The sequence below is a fragment of the Pezoporus flaviventris genome, unplaced genomic scaffold, assembly GCF_033815535.1.
Source record: "Pezoporus flaviventris isolate CSIRO_AGI_PZ_B2104156 unplaced genomic scaffold, CSIRO_AGI_Pfla_v1 ptg000213l, whole genome shotgun sequence".
Taxonomy (NCBI): Eukaryota; Metazoa; Chordata; class Aves; order Psittaciformes; family Psittacidae; genus Pezoporus; species Pezoporus flaviventris.
Genome location: NW_026892761.1, coordinates 3,935,227 through 3,954,441, shown reverse-complemented (window position 1 = coordinate 3,954,441; position 19,215 = coordinate 3,935,227). Strand labels below are relative to the sequence as shown.

At 52.0% G+C, this 19,215-nt stretch overlaps 1 protein-coding gene across 2 annotated transcripts in view; it reads right to left on the bottom strand.

Annotated features, from left to right (window-relative positions):
- Positions 1–19,215, bottom strand: part of LOC133262588 (rho GTPase-activating protein 39-like) — a 44,198-nt gene that overhangs the window by 16,855 nt on the left and 8,128 nt on the right. For both annotated transcript variants that reach the window (XM_061441899.1, XM_061441900.1), the window contains exon 2: positions 4,784–5,182. In XM_061441899.1, coding sequence (XP_061297883.1) covers positions 4,784–5,182 — 399 coding nt within the window. The remainder of the gene's footprint in view (positions 1–4,783; positions 5,183–19,215) is intronic.

The window sequence follows — 19,215 nt, the reverse complement described above, 5'->3', positions numbered from 1 at the left end:
ACTTAAGTCAACCTCGTGCAACTACCCAGGTGATCAGAGAGGGTCTGAGGAAGGGTCACCACCCTGTGCTCCCCATCCTGGGGTCCCCCTTGCCCTAGGGACCTTCCCCAGCATCTCCTGCTAAGGCACAAAAGGTTTTATTCCTCCATCAACCCTCCCTAGGGGCCTTCCTTACACTAGTACATCCCTCCTGCATGCAGCCAAGCCCCAATCCCCAGTGCAAGTGCCACTGAAGACCTGGTTGTTCCTCGGAGAGCTCCTGGACTAACAGGAAGAACCAGAGCAGCAACATTGGGTAGGCTCTTACATGAGCATCTCTGACAGCCCTCTGCTTGGCTGAGCCAGCAGCTCATTTTGTGGCAGGGAAGTGAGACTGGCAAAGAGCCACATCAATGACGAGCAGGACAGAGCCACTCAAGGGCTCCCCATTTGGGCAGGCCAAGGGTGATTGTATGGGAGTGATCTTAACTCAGTGATACAGCCAGAGCAGCACTGAACCTGGTACCCCCCTGGGGCCCCCCGATGCCCACTGTGTGCCCACAGGCACTCCTACTTCAAGGAGAGGGTATTACACCTGTGTGTTTTACATTCACAGCTTTACCCAGGCATGTTTCTCATGCCATGGTAATATCCTTGCATGGCTCTGCCAAAATATCCAGGAGGGTCTCACAGGGCCAGAGGAGGACGGGGAGCTGTGCCACTGAGAGAAGAGGGAGCCAAGCTCCAGCCTGACCACAGCCACCACAATCCCCCTGACCAGGAGCTCAGTAAGTGAATACGATGGAGAAATGAGCCCTCTAAACGTGTGCCTATCAGTCTCATCTCGGACACAACACACCATCCCCAGCCTCCTTGGCTGCTGGAGATGAAAGAGGCACCACTGCAGAGAAGGTAAGGCTCCACAGCCACATCTGGATACATCTTCTCTCAACACCATCCCAAGGCTCCCCAAAAGACCAAGCAGAGGAGAGCAGGGACTTTCTGAGTTTGCAGCATAAAAAAGGGTTCAGCCTCGTCCTTCTGAGCAGTGAAAACCTGAACGAAAAGCAAAGCGAGTGGTGGAGAAACGTCCCAACGCAGCCTCTTGGTCATGTTCTTCAGCCATCAGCAGCAGAGACTCCACAGAGTCCCCCAAGATGTTCCTTCGAGGAATGCTTTCAAGTAGCTCCAATATAAACACGGCAACCCGGCGCTGGCTTTCCCTGCCCGCACCCAGCTCCAGCAGGCCCAGTGCATCCGGCAGCTCTTCCCAGGCTTCAGAGCCCTATTGTTTGCTCTTCCCTCCCAGAAGGCTGGAGAAAAGGACCTGCACCTCAGCTCTGCCCTTTCCAGCAGTGGTTTTCCTGGTGCTTTGACAGATGTGAATGAACAGGGATGTTTATCCCAGCAGCACTGCTGCTTCCTCCAGTGCCCATGCTGGAGGCAGGGATGGAGAGCCCATGGAGGTGACCCACCCAAACCCAGGTCTGCACAGTGCCAAGGAGAGCTCTTTGGACACTTGCAAAGCACCTTGTGTGTTTGTGCACCCTGCCCCAAGGTCCGGGGCATAAGCAGGAAACAAGCCTGCAGTAGGAATCCTGATTGTATTTTTTGCCTATATTGGTGTTATTTGCAGTGGGCCTCAAGAGACATGAGACTGTTACAAGGCAAACCAGACTCGGAAGGAGCAAGAGGTATCCTCATTGCCACCTTCATGGACTTCACTTCCTAGGAGAGCTGGATTTGTCTCTGGAGGACTTTGAGATGCGTTGTTATAGCAAGGGGAACCCTGGCAAGACCACTCTGAAACAAGCTCTGGGAGACTCATGGGAAGAGGAGGAACAGGGCTGGACTGCACGGACAGCAGGGCTAGGGACAGCAGAGCCCACTCATGGCCCTGACCGGTGCCATGCCCAACTGCTGCAGCCCAGCACACAGGCTCTGTTCCCATCAGGACTGTCCTCTTCAGGCCTTGATCCTCCATGGAAAGCACAGTGCCCAGCCCCTTCTCACCCATGAGGCCTGAGGAGCTCCAGCAAATCCCAGCATGGCTGCAGCAGCTCACAAGACACTTCCAAAATGCTACCAGCTGCTTTCAGCCCCAGGCCTGTCTCCTGATCCCCAAGGGAACACATCCACCTTTTGCAGAGCTTTCCAGCATGTGAAAGGCTCACTTGGCCCCCACCTTCTGTGGAGAGAGTCCATCTTCCTTCACACTTGGATCCCAAGCATCTGGGATGGATATGGGGCTGTAAGGCAAGTGCTGACCACTGTCCTTCCTCTGGCAAGGGAGGAGCAGAGCCAGCACTGGGGTGGGTAGCCCCGGGAAGCACAGCCAAAACCCAACACAGGACCAAGAGCACATGGATCAGCAGAAGATCCTCCCCAGGAGGCTCCAGGGTCACAGCAGCATCTCTCACTTCCCTGGATGGGGTTGACCTCCCTGTGCCATGTGGGGAAGCCAAAGGCCAATGTCCAGGGAAGGCAGAAAGGCAGCAGTGAACAGTAGGGCAGTGAGGGAGAGGATGGCATCAGCGCCGAGACCAAGGTAATGGGCAGCAAGGAGCAGTGGTTCAGTGCTCAGAGTCCAGGGAGTGCCTCTGCTCTGCTTGAGGCCATTGAGAGCTGCACACAAGAGAGTTTGGGAACAGGGAGATGTGGCTGTGGGCGCAGCAGACTGAGCAGTGCTGATAGAAGGCACGAGAGAGAAAGGGGGGGGAAGTCTGCTAAAAGTAAAAAAAAAACCCTACTCAACCACAAAGTATTACTGAAAGAGGGACAAAATCCCTCCCCCCAGCTCTCTGTGGCATGTGCTTGCAGGAGGCCCCTCTTGGGGACCACGCTGGTCTCTTCTGGCCTCTCCATCTATCACGGGATGACAAACACGGAGAGAAGAAAAACAAATCTTTTGTGCTGCCCTTAGATACAAAAGTGAAACTGTCTTGGGCTCAGGTACCTATAGAGATGTCAAGTGCTACCAACAGCACTCAACGTATTCGCCTGGTGTTTATACAGCTGCATCCCTGACAAGGGAAGGAAGAGGATACACTTATGTTTGCCTTTAGAGAGCAACGCAGACAGAGCTGACAGGCTGGATGTGCTTTTGCTGTTCCTAGATTAGACATCCCAGCAAGGGCATTAGATCCCGCCTGGGAACACTTGCTTTGGGCTTAGCTCTTTGCTCTCCATTTTATGAGCTAGCAAAAGGCAAGAAATCTCTCCCAGGTGTCAGACTTGGGCAGGGAAATCGCTCTGCATGCCAGAACTGGACATGCAACCCCTGCTCACAAACAGCAGTGACAACACATGATGGATGTGCAAGGAAACAGTGCTCAGTCTCCTGCTTCCAAGAAAGCAGCTTCCACAGGCAAATAACATCAGCTTACCAGCGTGAGGACCTGGAAGAGCCTCACACGTCCAAGCAGCCTATGAGCTCCCATGTGATCTGCCACTCACACCTGTACCCAATATCCCTAGTCAGAAGTATGCTGGACCCCATGAACCTCAGGATATTTTATGCCCTGTGCAAGCAAGGCTCTTGCACTCACTCCTCTGGAAACATGTAGTTCACTGGTGTCTTTTGGGACTGGAGGGAACTGGAGCTCCTGGGGTTCAACTTAAGGCATTTCTCACTGTGTGTGTTTTCTCCTGGCAGGGATCATTCTCTGGATGGGTCTGAAGCTCAGAGGAGCTGCTTTTGGGGCAGAGACACTGGAAGCACCACAGACACCAGTACAGCCCTGACTCTGGTGCACTTGATGTGCATCACCAGCGTCTCCCAGTCATACAGAACTGAAGTGAATGCAGGAGCATCTCACAGGGGGAAGCAGACAGGTAATAAACCTCAGTTTAGGGTGCATATATTTTCCAGAATTGCCACTGTAATGGCTTTATCATCTTGGCTTTTTATTTCTCTCCTCGCACAGAGAGGCAGCTTTGATTCAGAAACCAAGCTGTCAGAGCAGCCTGGCTTGCTGCATTGCCCAGAAGAGGGGACAAGGAGCAGCGGCATGGATGACAGGAGTGCCAGGCTCTGCTCTAGTCTTTGCATGAGTCACTTCTCAGCGTGACTCAACTCTGCTGCTGTTGGTACTACTTTCTCCAAGGCAGGATGATGCCCAGACAGGAGGATGGCAGGGCAGCCCTGTGTACTGCTCCATATGGAGGGGCCATCCCCACAGACTGGGGAGAAGATGCTTTTGTGCAGCTGAAGTTGGCAAGGTTTCAACACAAAAATAATTTGTCAGAGTGGTCTGAGTGTAAGAAAATCTCTTTGCCAAACAAAATATCACCCCGTTACCATTCTTTCATTTCAGGCTTGATGGGACCAAAGGAGTGTGCCCAGGAGCTCTGTCCCTGCTGCCCCATCTCCTGCCCTGGCTGAAGCTGCAAGCACATGCAAGCAGCAGAGTGAGTGGGGAGGGAAAGAGCTGGAGCAGCTGGGCTCACCAACACCCTGCAGCAGCCTAGCCCCTTGCACAGCAGCTCAGCCACCCCAGCAAACCCTGTCACTCCTTCTGTCTAGCACAAAGGGCTCTGGAGCAATGACTGACGTGTGTTTTCATGGTGTCTCGCGCACACAAGGCCTGCCTCAGACGGGCACACTCAAGCAGTGCTGCAGTGTGAGAGTGGATGGCTGTACCCCTGGAAGAGGAGGGCACACGGTGGTGATCACTGGCAGCACTTGGCCCCAGCTCTGCACCCTCTTGGGGCAGCACAGCTTCCCAGCCCATCCACCAGGCAGCGGAGCCAGCCTGACACCTGAAGCCACCCAGCAGACAGAGAAGGCCAAAGCTCTCCCTACCTGCCAGGGTCTTTCCTCCTCTCTGCGGCACAGTCCCCCTTGCTCTTCTCCATCTCCTGCAGGAGGGCCATTTGGACAGGGGTGCTCCTGCCGTCGCTGCCGCTGCTGCTGCGGTGCTGCCGGCCCCGGCAGTCCTGCTGGGAGCTGCGCTTCATGGCCTGGAGCTGCGCCAAGGGCACGATGTCACAGCCCTGGGGCCGGTGCCACACCGTCTGCCGTGTGATGGCATTGTAGTAGTAGAAGCGGTTGTTGTTCTGGTCAAAGAGCTCCCACCACTGCTTCTGGTCGGACTGGCGCACCTTGAGGTTGGGAGGGGGCTCCCAGCCGCACTCACCGGTGGTCAGGTTGACATACATCCGCTCCTGCGAGCGGGGCTCGATGATCTCCACCCAGTCCGAGCTGCAGGGACACAAGAGCCACGTTAGTCTGCACCCGAGGCAAACTGCTCCTTTGGGAGCTCTACAGAGCTGCTGCCTCTGGGCCAGGCAGCTGTGCTGCAGATCAAAGCACTGCTCAGGGCCATTCAGCAGTCTAAGGAGCTCAGGAGAAGACAAGGGGAAGGGCTTGAGAGGGGGTTGAACCAAGGAACCAAATCAGCAGCTCCCTGGCACAGAGAAGAAGTCACCCTCCCACCCCAGCGTCAGCTCACACCACTCACCAGCCCGGGACAAGTGGCATGGGGCGGGAGAGCATCGTCTGCTGATGCTCTGATAACTCACATCAAGGTCTGGCGCGATCGCAGGAGCGCCGGCGCCTGGCAAGATGCGCAGGGGAACTCGCTCTCGAGAGCAGGGAGGATCTGCAAAGCAGGATCTGCTCCTCTGGGGAGCTGCACCCTGTTGTTAATGTCACCCCAAACCTCTGCCCACCCGACTGACGCACACAGTCTGCCCATGCGGGTGCCTGCCTGCAGGACTCACGTGCTGCGGGGCTGGAGGGAACCTTTGGGTCACCTGGTCCCTGCTCAAAGATAGCACTTGCTGGACCAAAAGATAAATGCAGGGACTGACTGATGGATGACACCACTGCCATTAAAAGCTCTTCCCATCCTCCCTTAGCTGATGGGACAGAGCCCTCAGTGAGGCCACATGCATAGGATGTGGCTACCTTGCAACCCACGCCTGCCTGGTGTGCCTTGGAGGCTTACCCTGGCATAACCTCCAGCTGCTCCCTGGAGAGGGCATGGCAGCAGGAGCCATTCCCATAGGAGCAGCAGCAGAAGGGAACTCCCATTGCATCCCTCACACCCTCCACTGCCAGCCTGTGGTTCCTCAGAGGCGTCTGGGGTGATGATGGCAGCACTGCAGTGTCCAAGACAGCAGCCTGGGCTCTGGGCACTCAGCCCTGCTGGCACACTGGTGGGAGAGGAGGTGTTTGCTGGCAGGGCAGCACAGCCTCGGCTCTGCCCCAGCTTTCTGGGAAGGTCAGTGTGTCCTCTCCAACCAAGCAAGTCTGGGAAGGGGTTTAATTGCACATCACACCTCCCCACTAGGAAAACCACGGCTGAACTCGATCCTGAACAGTCTGGCATGCACCCCTAAGAAGTAGGCTGCTCCTTGAGCCTTTGAAGATGCAAAATTGATAGGTACAACGTCACTTCAACCCAAAATAAACCTGAACTGCCTGAAAAGGTGCAATTATCCCCACCACCACATCTACCACTTGACGCTGACCTCCACGCAGTCTCACAGAGGCTGATGTTCAGGCTATTCAGGCTGGGGAAGCTGATCCAGGTGAAAGCCACTGTTTTTGTGGCATAGGTCTGTTTTCAGCCAGCTCAACTCACCTGGCCCAGGCTATCACCACCACGACCAAGCAGTTGAGAGCAGGGCACCCACAGCACCCCTTCCTGCTGTATCCCACCACTGCCAGAGCAGCATCCTAAGTGGATCCCACTTGGAAAACCCCATGTCCAGAAAACATCTGGTTTGTTGGTTTGGTATTTTTCCATCAAAACAACATCAGTTCCCCTGTTTGATTTAAGGTGTAACAGAACAGCTGTACCAGCACCACATGCCACGGCTGGGGGTGGGAATCACAGAGCCAGCCTGATTATTCCCATGCAGTTGCAATGTGAAGCCACGGGCACAGGAACACATCAGCAAATCACTGCTGTTATCAAGGGCACTGCCAACTGCAAAGAGCTGCCATCCATAAACAGGGCATAAAAGGGGGAAACAAGGGCCCAGCAGTGCTGGGAGTGAGATGAGCATGGCCACGGAGACAGCAGCAAAGAAGTGCAGGTAGGACAAGGAACTGGTAAAGCAGACAGAGAAAGTGAGGAGGAAGATAAGGAGTGTTTGCTTGGCAAGGAAAAAAGGAAACAAAAACCCCTTTAAGGCCCATCTGAGCAAACAAGATGCAGTTGAGTCACCAACCTTTTGAATGCTCAAGAGCACACTGGGTTTGAACTGTTTTGCCAGCAAAGGGATTAGCACAGCTCTGAAACACCACTGCTCCACCAGTGCTGCTGCTCCTCAGGAGGGCTCAGCTATTTTCTGTTAAGTGCAAGCTATTGAAAATAACACATTCTTCTCATGGCACTTGGCCACAACCGAGCACGTGTTGCTAACTACAGCCTTCCGTTTTAACGGGCTTACATTTGTCTTTGCGTGCAAAGAGATGTAAGTGGATGACTGGAGCTGGTGACCTCTTTGCTCCCCTTAAAAGTGAGGGGCTGAGGATGAGTGAGGTGGAGTTTAACCAGAGAAAAATCTGCACAGAACACACTGCAATACCAAAGAGCTTGTTACAATCACATTCATATGTAAAGAAAGAAAAGGAAAAGCAAAGAGCACATTCCTGGAGCAGGGCCAGCCCTGGGCTGCCACACAAGCCTTGAACATAACATCAGGAACTCTGGAAAGACGTGATAAACACAGGATTGCAGAGAGATAAGGCCATAACTTGGACATTAAAGAAGAATTAATTCCAACTCCCCTCCATGGGGATAAAGAAGAGGTTTCCTGGGAATAATCTGAATAATGCTTTTCTCCATCCTCTCAGCTCCAAGCACTGAACAAATGTGGAGCACACATCCACTCCCGCTTGCACAGCGGTGCCCAGTCATGGTCCCACCAGCAGGATCACTGCAGTGGGATGGTTTCAGCCCATCTCATCTCTCGGGACCCAACATCCCCAGGCACAGGACCTCCCTGCAGGCCCAGTGTGCAAACACAGAGCAAACCCCACCGCAGCCCAAGCTGGGGACACACAGCCCATGGGCACCACCAAGCTCGGTCCTTGGACACCACAGGCTCTCTGGTAGGCTGTCCAAAGATAAGAATAGTAGAAAGATGTTTTCTCAGCTGGAGCTGTCTGCTCCAGGCCAGCAGGATATGACCTCCCAGCCCTCTCCATGAGGCATTCTCTCCACTCATTACCTATGCACACTGCTCAGCACCAGCTTCAGGAGGCACTCACTTGCCAAGGGCAAGAGAGCCCCAAGGGAAACCATGGGAAATCCTTGCCTTGGGGAGCTTCACACCAGGCGGCAAGCAAATCCCTCTGTATGGCTACAAGGAGAGCTCTTCCAGCTTGCTCACCCCTCATTTCACTTCCCTGTTCTGCAATTCTTAAGACTTCTGTGTTCTGAGCCAAGATCCCACCTCCTTTGCCCACTTCCCTTCTTCAGGATGAGCCCTGCAGAGAGCTGGGGCAGTACCAAGTCCTTCTTGGCCAAACACGACCCCATACCAAGTGGGATTTCTGAAGGCTAATGCCCTCAAAGGCACTCTGCACATGCTCAAAAGTGGCCCTGGCACAAAGGAAAGCAGATGGGAAATTCAGCTCTTCCTCCAGGAAATGGGAGCCTGAATGCAGCCAGTGTATGGTCTCGTGTTTAGTGTTACAGAAGGATGGCTGCACTCAGAGGATGAGGACCCTAATGGAATGCAAGAGACTGAAGAACTTGAGGGGCCACAGGCCAACATGACCTTTATGACTGTTGATGCTTCCCTTTACATACTCTCCATACCCTGCATGGACAAGGTCCTGACACTAGGTCCTGTGCAGAGCAGCCACCTTGCTGTGTCCTTGCACAAAGAGCTGCAGTTCTTTGCCTGTGGCTCCAAGCCAGGGCTGCTGAAGCCTCTGTGAAGCTCCAAAAGGTGGTAGGGCTCCAGGACCACGAGGATCCCATCATCAGTGGTAATCTGTGATGATGGGCATCACAGAATAGCTTCTCTTTAGCTAAAGCCACCCCAGCGCTCTGGGTGGGCTGTTAGACTCCCCTTAGACAAACCCCACTCTGTGCAGACAGTGAGCAATCAAGTGCAACCCCTGGGTGCTCCAAGTCACTCAGATCTGCACATCAAAGCCAGGACAAGGCTGTGAAAACTTATCTGTAACCTGGGGCTGCAGAGGAACTCCAAGAAGGTCTCTAGCACCAGCTCCTTGTGGTGATGCTCCACCAGCTGACTCAGTGGGGTTTATTCACTGCCTTCTCCCAGGCAGAAGTCCAGAAAAGCTGTAATTTAGATCCTGGGGGAAAGGGAAGTACCCAAAACAACCCTCTCCCTTCCCCCCCCATATATATATAAACTTCTCCTGAATACACATGCATCCTTCTATCAAAAATTATAGAGGAACTTAAATAAATACAATGTCAGCCTGTTCCTAAAACTCTCCTGCTTCCCAAAATAAGCATTATGCAAACAAACCAACCTCTGCTTCACAGGAGACAGACCAGACGGTGAAAATATAGAACAAATAGCTGCAATTGCTCAAAGCCTGAGCACAGATGCTCAACTCCAGCAAGAGCTGAATGGGCGCTGAAAGCGGATACCAGACCAACACCACACCACAGAGAGAACAGGGCACAGCATCATAACTTGGGTGGGTCAGAGGTAGGAGAGAGCCTGGAAAAGGTCCTATCATGGAAAGCATCTCATTACTTTGGTGGTTTTAATTACAAAACCAAAACCAACCAAAGCCCCAAGCCTTCTGCTAAGTGCTATTTTCAAAGGAAGAGACATCAGATGAGAAACTCGGTGGCTTCTCAGTTGCTCAAACTCTGCCGGTTCTTGCTTCTTCCCCAGCCATTCCCAGACTATGCCCCAGCCCTGCCATCTTGCCACCGTGAGTCTCCCAGTTCAGCCCAGCTCCAGAGCAGAACTGATGGCAATGGAGCAGCTCATCCCACTGGAGCAGGTCAGGGCAGCACCAAAATTAACAGCAGATTCCTTCAAGATCCTGAAATCACTCCCAGGCAAGCTCCAGAGTCACACAGAGAGCATCCCACAGGGAGGGGAAGACAGAAGGACTTCAAGTGCTGCTCACCCTCACCCCATCCTCCATCCCTCCTCCAGAGGATGGGAGTTGTATGACAGAGGGAAGAGCAAGGGGCAGGAAACATCCTGACTTCCATGGCTTCACAACAGAGCATAAAGCACCCGCAGGACAGGCACTAACAGAGCAGGAGGGCTTCAAGTGCCAGAGGTGTGTTACAGACACTTCCCTCTGCTCTTTGTAAGGGTCCCCAGGCTGCTAAGACTGTCCTGTGTGTCTGTCCCAGCCCAGGGGACAGCGGTTTTCCATGACTGGGGAACAAAATCCTTTGTAGAGCATGAGCCCCAGGTCACAACAGAGCAGAGAGCCAGTTTCCCTGCCTGGACAAGTGGTCCAGCCCTGGAGCTGCTGCCATGGCATCCCTGGATCTCTCCCACCTCCATGGCTGGAGTTTTTGTTTTGCAGTCAGAGTATGGCCCAAACCCCCAATCCTGAAGCAGCCTCCCAAAAGCTCTGCTTTGCCCCAGACGCAGCGGCACCTCCTAAAGCTCAGTGAAGGCTTCAGCCGAGTTGTTTTCCCTTTTAAGGGCTGAGCTTTTGAGAATGGGTTTCAGAAGAAGGAAAAAAAAATGTACTGGCAGATTTCATCCCTTTCTCTCCTTCCAAAACGTGCTGCATGCATCCACAGCCCCTTCCAAATCCCAGCTGCTGCACGGGAGGCAGCTGCGGGACAGGCTCAGTGCCAGCCGGGTGATCCCTGCCCAGGGGCACGGAGCTGTGTTGGAGGGGAGCTGAGGCCTGGCCAGCTCCATGCTGTCCTGTCACCTGCACAGCCACAGGCTGCATCAATCCCAGGACTCATGGTCAGGTCCATTGCCATGGGGACTGGAGCGATACCAGTGGTGCTGCACTCTTATGGTGACTGCATCCCTCCCTGACACACTCGTAAGCAGGCTTTGTCCCCAGCATGGGACTTACAGGGGAAAAACTCAGTTTTAGCAATATTCTAGACAGGAAATACTTCACAGATGCTCAGCTGAAGGTGCTATGGAAGAAACTGTGAGGTCAGCAGCAACTTACCACCACGTCTGGAATGTATCCTGCCCTCCCCCTGATCCCCTGGTGCTGCTGCACTGTGGCACCCTGCTCTCACGCAGCAGCCTGATGCCTTCCCATGGTCCCCAGTGGCGATGGTCCTGGTTCAGGAGGATTTGTACAGGCAGATACACCATAAGCACAGCCCTGTGAGCTCACTGCAGTCATCCCACCTCTACATGGCCCCACCAAAGGGACCAGTGGGCACTCACACCAGGCTGCACCGGCTGCATCCTTTCAGGCATGCAAATCTCTGCCATGAGGTATCCAAGGTCACCCATCTGCTTTGTCCTTATGTCTTCTTGGAACACACCAAGCTAAGACAGATGCTTCCAGCCAGAACAGAGCTGGGCTTTATCAACCTCTGAGAGCATGTGCTGGCACTGAGTCACACGGGATCTGCCCAAGATGGGACCCAAAGCACCTAAGAGCCTCCCATAGTTAATGTAACCCTAAAATTAGGCATGGGCTGCTACTGTTTGTATCAGGGGACATGTGGCAAGAGGAAGGGGTGGAGCCAAAACCCACGCATGAGTCTCCTGCCTTCCTGATGAACCCCAGCACCACAGGGGTACCTGCTGATGGAAACCCTGCTCAGGGACCAGAAAGCTGAATACAGCTTGCTCCTGTTTCATAGAATAGTTAGGGTTGAAAAGGACCTTAACATCATCTAGTTCCAACCCCCTGCCACAGACCTTCACCTCTTGCCAGCCACCAAACAGAAGTAAATCAGACCTAAGCAGGGCAATATATCCCAATGCTGACAAGGCAGCAGCAGAGCCAAGAGCACCATGCAGAGGTGGAGAAAGATGCACCTGCTGAAAGGAGGAAGGCAAAAGCCCAGAGCCCTGTAGAAGCAGCACATGCCAAGCACTCTCCCTGTGCCAAAGCAAGTCATGTCACCCAGATATCATCCCTGCCATGTGAAGGACACAGGAGCACCCGCTGCCCTCTCTGTCATTCCAGGAATTACTGACACCGTTCCCGATTTATCTGGCTTGCCATTCAGCTGCTTCAGGACTGAGATTCACTCTTCACAGCCTCCTGTATCACCACTGCTGATTTCAGGGATTCCTCCCAGCACTGCCACCAAGTCCTTGCAGCCCAGGACCCTGCAGCTGCTGCCTTGGCTGGTCAGTGCCAAGGGGAGCAGCCCTGAACCAGGAGGCTCCACAATCAGAAGCTGTTCTGGAGAAGCTGCCCCACCACATAAAGCCAGCAACTGCTCCACCAGCGTGGCAGGAGCCCACATCACTCACCCTGGGAGAGGAACACGACTCTGCAGTGTTGGTTAACTCTGCACCAGCTCATCTGCATTGTACATGGAGAGATCACCCTGGGCTTAGTGAAACCACGCAAGGCATTGCTCAGCCACCAACACACTGCAGTGTTCCAGCACGTAGAGTTTCACCATACAGGAGGGAAAAAGAACAGCTTTTGTACCGTCTCTGTTGAAGGGAAGAGAGAGCCCATAGCAGCCATAACAGAGCAAAGCAAACAGCCAAGTGCTGGAGGCTCATTTACACCCAGCATAGAGACATTTGTGTGCTACACAAGGGTACACTGAGCAACACGGGGAAAACATTTACAGACGTTTCTGAGTGAAGGCTGGAAAGACAGGAACAGAAACCCGTAAAGGCACAAAAAGCAAACCCCATCCAGTGCCACCTCAAGACCAAGCAGCCACCTTAGCAAGAGCGGACAGGAACTGAAAGGGCCTCTTGAGACACCCACCTCATGTCTAAAATAACTCCAGGAGGCCATGAAAACCCCACCACAAGCTCAGCTTGTCCAAAGGAGGCAGCAGCGGTGGCAGGAGCAGCCCAGGGCTCTAATTGCAGGGTGGAACACCTGCAAGGCAAGGCCACAAGCGCCTGGTGTCAGCCAGGGTGCCAGCCGCTGGCTCCATTCAACCCACCAGACCCCAGAGCATAAGGCTTCAAGAAGCAGCCTCCAAAGCTCCATATCTGAAGCAGGGACATTCCTAAATGCGTGGCATTAGCAAAATAATGGCCCTCTGTCTCTCTTCATTTAAAGGGCTGCCAGTCATTTATCAGCCCAAACACAGAGCCCCTTGAAAACTGGTGCACAACACAGCCGCGGTTTGCAAGGGACCAGGTTATTTCTCAGCTAAGCAGAGCCCACAAGACACTGGTGGCTAAAAGCATCAAACAAAGATAACAGTGTTCCATCACCGCTTTTTTAGGTCGCTTCATTCTTCTGCAAATCTCTCCGGCTGCAGCTGTCTCTGCTGAAAAAACTAAGCAGGAACAAATGCAGAGCAGCTCTTGAAAGTATTAACTGTCCAAGCTTGTGAAGCGTGACTCCAGTTAACCGCTGCAGTGCCGGGATGGCAGAGGAATTTGGCAGGGAGTCAAAGGCAATAGGAAACACAAGAGCCCGTAACTCTCCCCTGCGCCCCAAGCTGCCATCAGGAAACTCATCCCAACATGACTCCGTGCAAAGGAGCTGCTTCACAGTCGTCATTTCTCCCAGCCCAAAGCACACTGATTTCCTCTGGCAAGGGAAAAGAGGCAGTAAATAAATAGCCGAAAACCTCAGCCACGGAGTTCATAAACCTTTCATAAGCAAAAAAAATCCCTCTTTTCCATGAGAAATTAATTTCTTACATTTGTTTTGCCTACAGGAATTGCTGAATGAGAAGCGCATCGGACATGACAGAGGAAGGATGCTGCAAAGCCGATGAACTGGATCACACAGCATCAGTTCCCTCCCGCATGCCTGTCCCACCGAGCAGGGTATGGTTCCCTGCTCCACACACGCCTTGATCCCTGCCACACTCACCTATCGATGGGTGAATCAGCAGTTTCGGATGAGACATACAGCCCATGTTTGACTTTTTCCATTGTTTTTAATTCTGATGTAATAAACCATGAAAAAAGCTTCCTCTGGGAGGAAAGGCGTGTTTAAGAGTTGCCCCAAACTGACATTCTTTTCCTGATTGTCTCCAAAACGTTACGGTGTGGGTAGGAGTCACATCCCGTGAGCTGTATGTCAACCTCTGCTGCGTGCGCTACACACTGGTGTCTGTAAGAGCAGCAGTGACTATAGTAACACCTTCAAACTCCGAATAAACAAAACCACGAGTTATGTGTAGTGCTGGTGCTTTGTCATTAACAAGATCTGGCTCGATTTAATGAGACAAAGACCCAGTCGCTCAACCTTACCTTAAAACGCAGTCACAGCCTTTTTAAACTGAACATCTCTGCAGTCTCGCATGCCAGAACAAAGCACGAGTGGTTAAAGCCCAAAATCTGCCTTTGCTTTCGCCATGTCATAGAAACAAAGGTGGGATTAACCTTCCCGAGAGTCAGCAAGAAGCCAGTTATTGGTAAATGACTGTGCCAGTCACCAAACGTTCTCAAAAAGGGTCTCAGTTGTTTCTTGGAGACGTGCAGGAGCACAGTCGGGCTGTGCGAGCTGGTACCATCCCAGGCAGGCTTACTGGGCTGAGCTCCCGCATCCCATGCACTGCATCCCTAGTGAGCTGCAGCCTTTGGCAACACCTCCAGTGGTACCACATTCAACAGACCCTCCTGAGAAACAGAGCGGCAATAAAAGTCACTTTCTGCAGACACAACTGAATTATTCCTCGCCTTGGACCAACCTTTTGCAGGGCATATGCTCATTTCTGCAGCTTCTCCAGGGAGGTCTGTGTTTGCACTAAATCTTTTCCTTTCAGTGATGACGGTAGGCTGTCAATGCAGCAGGGTGGGGAGAGCTGGGGAAGGGTGAAGCCAAAGACAGCAACAACAGAAGATGCTGAGAGACTTGAGAGCAACAGAAAACAAGGAAAGCAAGAGTGCTCATAGAGGGTCTTCTTTTTAGCTCTCAAGTTGGTGAGGAAAGGGGGCAGGAAGGCTTTTACAATTAATAGCTACACTTCTTCAGAAGAAAAGCGAACTCCCTGAGGAAGAAGAGATTGCCCTGGCAGTATAAGCAAAAGCCCAAGTTCCACCTTCCCCACAGCTCCTCAGCCCATGCCAAAAGACACGGTGACTATCTCTGACACACTTCCCTCTCAAAGGAGATTCACAGGGGCATGCTAATGCAGCTGGCTAAAGGTGGATAGGCACTAAGGGGTTTTTAAACATAGCTAAATGCAACTACTGCCAAGAAGTTGAACCACAAATCCGAATACACAGGGTTTATCTTGCTTAAATGACCAGGAGTTAAGTAAAGAAATCGTGCAGACCAGAGCCTGGCCGAGGCCATGGTTAATTGGCAGCAGGTTCTCCCCTTAACTAAGTTAGCCTGAAATAAACACTTCAGCTTCTGTGCCTCGCTGGATGAGTAAATACATGTCATCTGTTTGTCCTGGTGAAGGGAAACAAGGGAAAACAAAAAGAAGGAATAAAAACCACAGACTGGGCTTTCTTATAAATAGCACAAGAGACAGCTCAGGAGGTGGCTGCAGAGCTGGCAGCACCAGACAGGATCTCCAGAACAAAAAATATCCAGGAAATCCCCAGTGTCACTTCTCCCCACCATTGATTTAAAATGAGCTTATCCCTCACACTTGGTACATGAGGAAGAAGAAACTTCCTGGCTACAAGAGGGGGGAAACACAGTTATTAATAGCACGACAATGAGCAAGGATCAGAAGTTATGTTGCAGCCCTGGAAGATCTTGGCTGGATCTTGAAAAACCCTGTTGCCATGGCAGTCATTGCTATACATGGTAACAGCACACAGTGGTGTGAGAACAATTTACTTTTTGATTTGGTGCCCAAAACAAGTTCCTTTTGTTTTCTCTCACCAAAAACCCAAGCATTTATTAGCTTGTGCTCGGGCCAGAACTGAGCTTTTCACTTTCAGCAGTGGCAAGGAAGGCAGCAAAACAAGGGGCAAATTCAGAAAGGGGTCCAAGCGGGCAGTGCTCTGTCCTTCTTTTAGAACAAAGCCACTGGAGCGGGGCAACCATCAGGACCACAGTCAACTTCCCTTTGTACCCGATGTCCATCTAGACAGCCCTCACCTGCCTCCAGTACACAGTATTTGCCACTGATGTTAAAATATAAGAGGAAAACCCCACAGAAGCACTTACTTTACTTCCATCAAGGTCTCCTCCGAGATGGGACAAACTGACACACGTTTATTAGTCAACGTGGCAGCAGACCACAGTGGTGTCATGACTTTTTCACTGTCCTCCGCTCCTCTCTCTGCTGTTCTCTTTCTCTTCCCTCTCTCCCCTTCCCACAGCACTGCCAAACTCTGGCAGGAACACCCATCACCCCCAACCTCATTCATTCCTCAGGAACTGCAGCATTTCTTCCCCCCTTTGCTCAGAGCCCATCACTGCTCACACAGACAACGGGATGCTCCTCCCCAGCCATCGCTTTCATCCCTGTTTCTAGGTCATGCACAAACACTGTGAACAGAGATCCAGCCTGGTTCCCGGAGGAACTTCCCTCCGCTGTGAAGTCTGACAGCCTATTCCGCATCTTTGTAGACGAGCTTTTAACTGTTTATTCACCCATTCATCCCACAATGGACTTGTCTTGGATAGCCCATCCTGAAACCTTTCAGGGATGTCCACTAGACCACTCCACCGGATCACCCCTGCCATGTGCTCGCAAACACTTCCCAAGTACCACAGGAGCCACGTGGCTCAACTTCCATTTACAAAAGCCATGCTGGCTCCTCCAGAGGGTCAAACTGATGCCTTCTGCTTTGTTGTTATCTCCCTTGCTGATGGCGACCAAAATTTAATGGCTTTTTTGGCTAACACTGCATGCTGAGCTGGCGATTTCAGGGAACTGCCGGTGATGACTTTGAGCTCCTTCCTGAGCTGTAACCACCAGCTCCAGGTTGAGCATTACACAGGCCCGGTATAGGTAATTTTCCCTGTGGGTATCTCACATTTCCCTACAGTGAAGCTCAACCTGAGGATCCTCTGCAAACCTGGGCATTTCACTGCTCCCCTCCACGCCCGAGGTCACCAACAGCATGAAAACCGGTCCCAACACCAGTCTCTGGGGCCTCACTGCTGACTCTTACCCATGCTATAAAGCCCTACCTTTGCATCCTATGCTTTCATCAGCTCTCAGTCCGTAACAAGACCTTTCCTCCATGCCCATGGCAACCTAATTTAGTGGTGGAGAAGCTTGCCAAAGGCTGTTTGAAAACCCAGATATAAGAAGTCTCTTGGTCCTTCTACCCACGTGCTCACCAACCTGCATGAAGCACGGCTGTGGTCCCCAGGATCCTCCCCACAGCCCTTCCCAAGCAGTGGGCCTGGCACAGACATCCCATCCCACTTTCAGAAAATGCCATCACATTTACCGCCATCAGTTTCTGCAATACCAAGGGCACTCCAGTAACAGGATACACACAGAAGTATCCCAGCAATTTCAGATCTCGGATCCTGTGGCACTCTTGAGTAAATGCTATCTGTTCTTCACAGTCTCTTATCAGTTCCTCTGTTTGCTCTAAAGCTATTTCTACTGACATTCGATGTGAGACAGCTTCTCAAACAGCTCTTTCATAGCGAGTTTGCAGCTTGCAAAGCTACAAAGCTCCTCCACAGGAGTCAAGATGGCCAAAAAATGGTTTAGATTTTTCTGTGATGGCTTTATCCTCCATTCCTCTCATACCCCCATCCCTTCCGCTGCCTGGCTCCAAAAGGTTTCCAATGCATCTGAAAATTAATCATATTTGGCAAATTCACTCTTTCAAAGTCTTACAGTGGCCTGCCTTGTTCTGATTTTACATGCAATCTGCCAAAATAAATACTTCTTTTGGTCTTCTTATAGGGATACAGTTTCCCCTTTTTGACCAACATCCTTCCCACTGCAGCAGCTTCTTTCCCTTCACATTTCCTTTTGGTTGCTGCCTTACTTTAAAAGGGGGGGGGGGAAGAAAGGAAGAAAAAGCCCCCAACGTTATAGTCTTTGATCTTTTCTTGGTGGAGGTACCCATTCCTTCCGAGCTGCCAATGTCATCACCAAATAACTTCCATACCACCCCTGGTCCTATCAGCTACTCTTCAGCAGAGGGACAGAGCCGTACAAGGCAGACAAATATCAGGGCTCTTACATGACTGCAACAACAGCCAGCAGGCTCAGGAGTAAATGCCAGCTCTATGGCAGGGCAGACATAAGTCTCATTAATTTTATTAACACTGCCAGTCATAAAGAGTCTGTCACAGCCACAGGCTCGAAGTTATCATCACTGTTCCTGAGCACCTATGTACTGAGTTTTCACAAGTACCTGCACATTCCTGTTTTCCAGACACCCAAGCCAAGATGAGTTTCCAGCTGGAAACATGTTAAGTGACTAAAGCACCTCTTAAGGCACCCACCAGATGAGAGGCAGAGCAGTCAAAGCTTCTCCTTCCTGGGGGGATATGGGATCACATCAAAGGGCAGCCACAACCCCAGGAGAGCAGCACCCTGTATCAGCATCTCCCTCCTAGGGAGCAGCCCCAACCTGGACCTTCTCCCTTATTTTCAGTTTCTGAGCACACAGAGCTGCGGTCAAGGCTTGCACAGCTCCTGCCAAGGTCCTGCTGGAGACAAAAGGCAGGGCTCAATTGCTTACAAACTGCAAAACAGGTTTAGTCAGGAACAGGTTTTAAGTCAAAAAAATACTAAATTCCCCAATCAACTTTTGCCTGAAGCGCAAGAAAAACGAGGGTTTCATCTCCCAGCTGTTCATTACTCTTCTTGATGTCTCCTGTCAGACCCTGGCAGGTGTGAAGTTGAAAGAGATGAAGCCTGATACTCTTCTGCATCTTGAGCAGCACGGAACGCTCCGCCACGACAGGGCTGCACCCCAGCAAGGGGCTGGCTGGCTGGCACCCAATTTTCACAGCCAGCTGCACTGACATTGCTCTGCCCACAGACCCACACACTGCCTGTCCTAATGAAAGCCTGCGCTTCACGAGGACCAACGCAGCAGCCCAAGCTCTTGCAGAGATGCACCTCACCATTAAAGCTGTTCATGCTTACGGATGTCATTTGCCTTTCCCAGGGGTAAGTGCTGCATCATTAGCAGGGTTTACAGCTATAGCCCTATGGGCAAAGCAGCACTAGCTCTTGTCACAGGTAACAGCCCCAAAATGGTAGTTTCAGGGAAATACTGTTA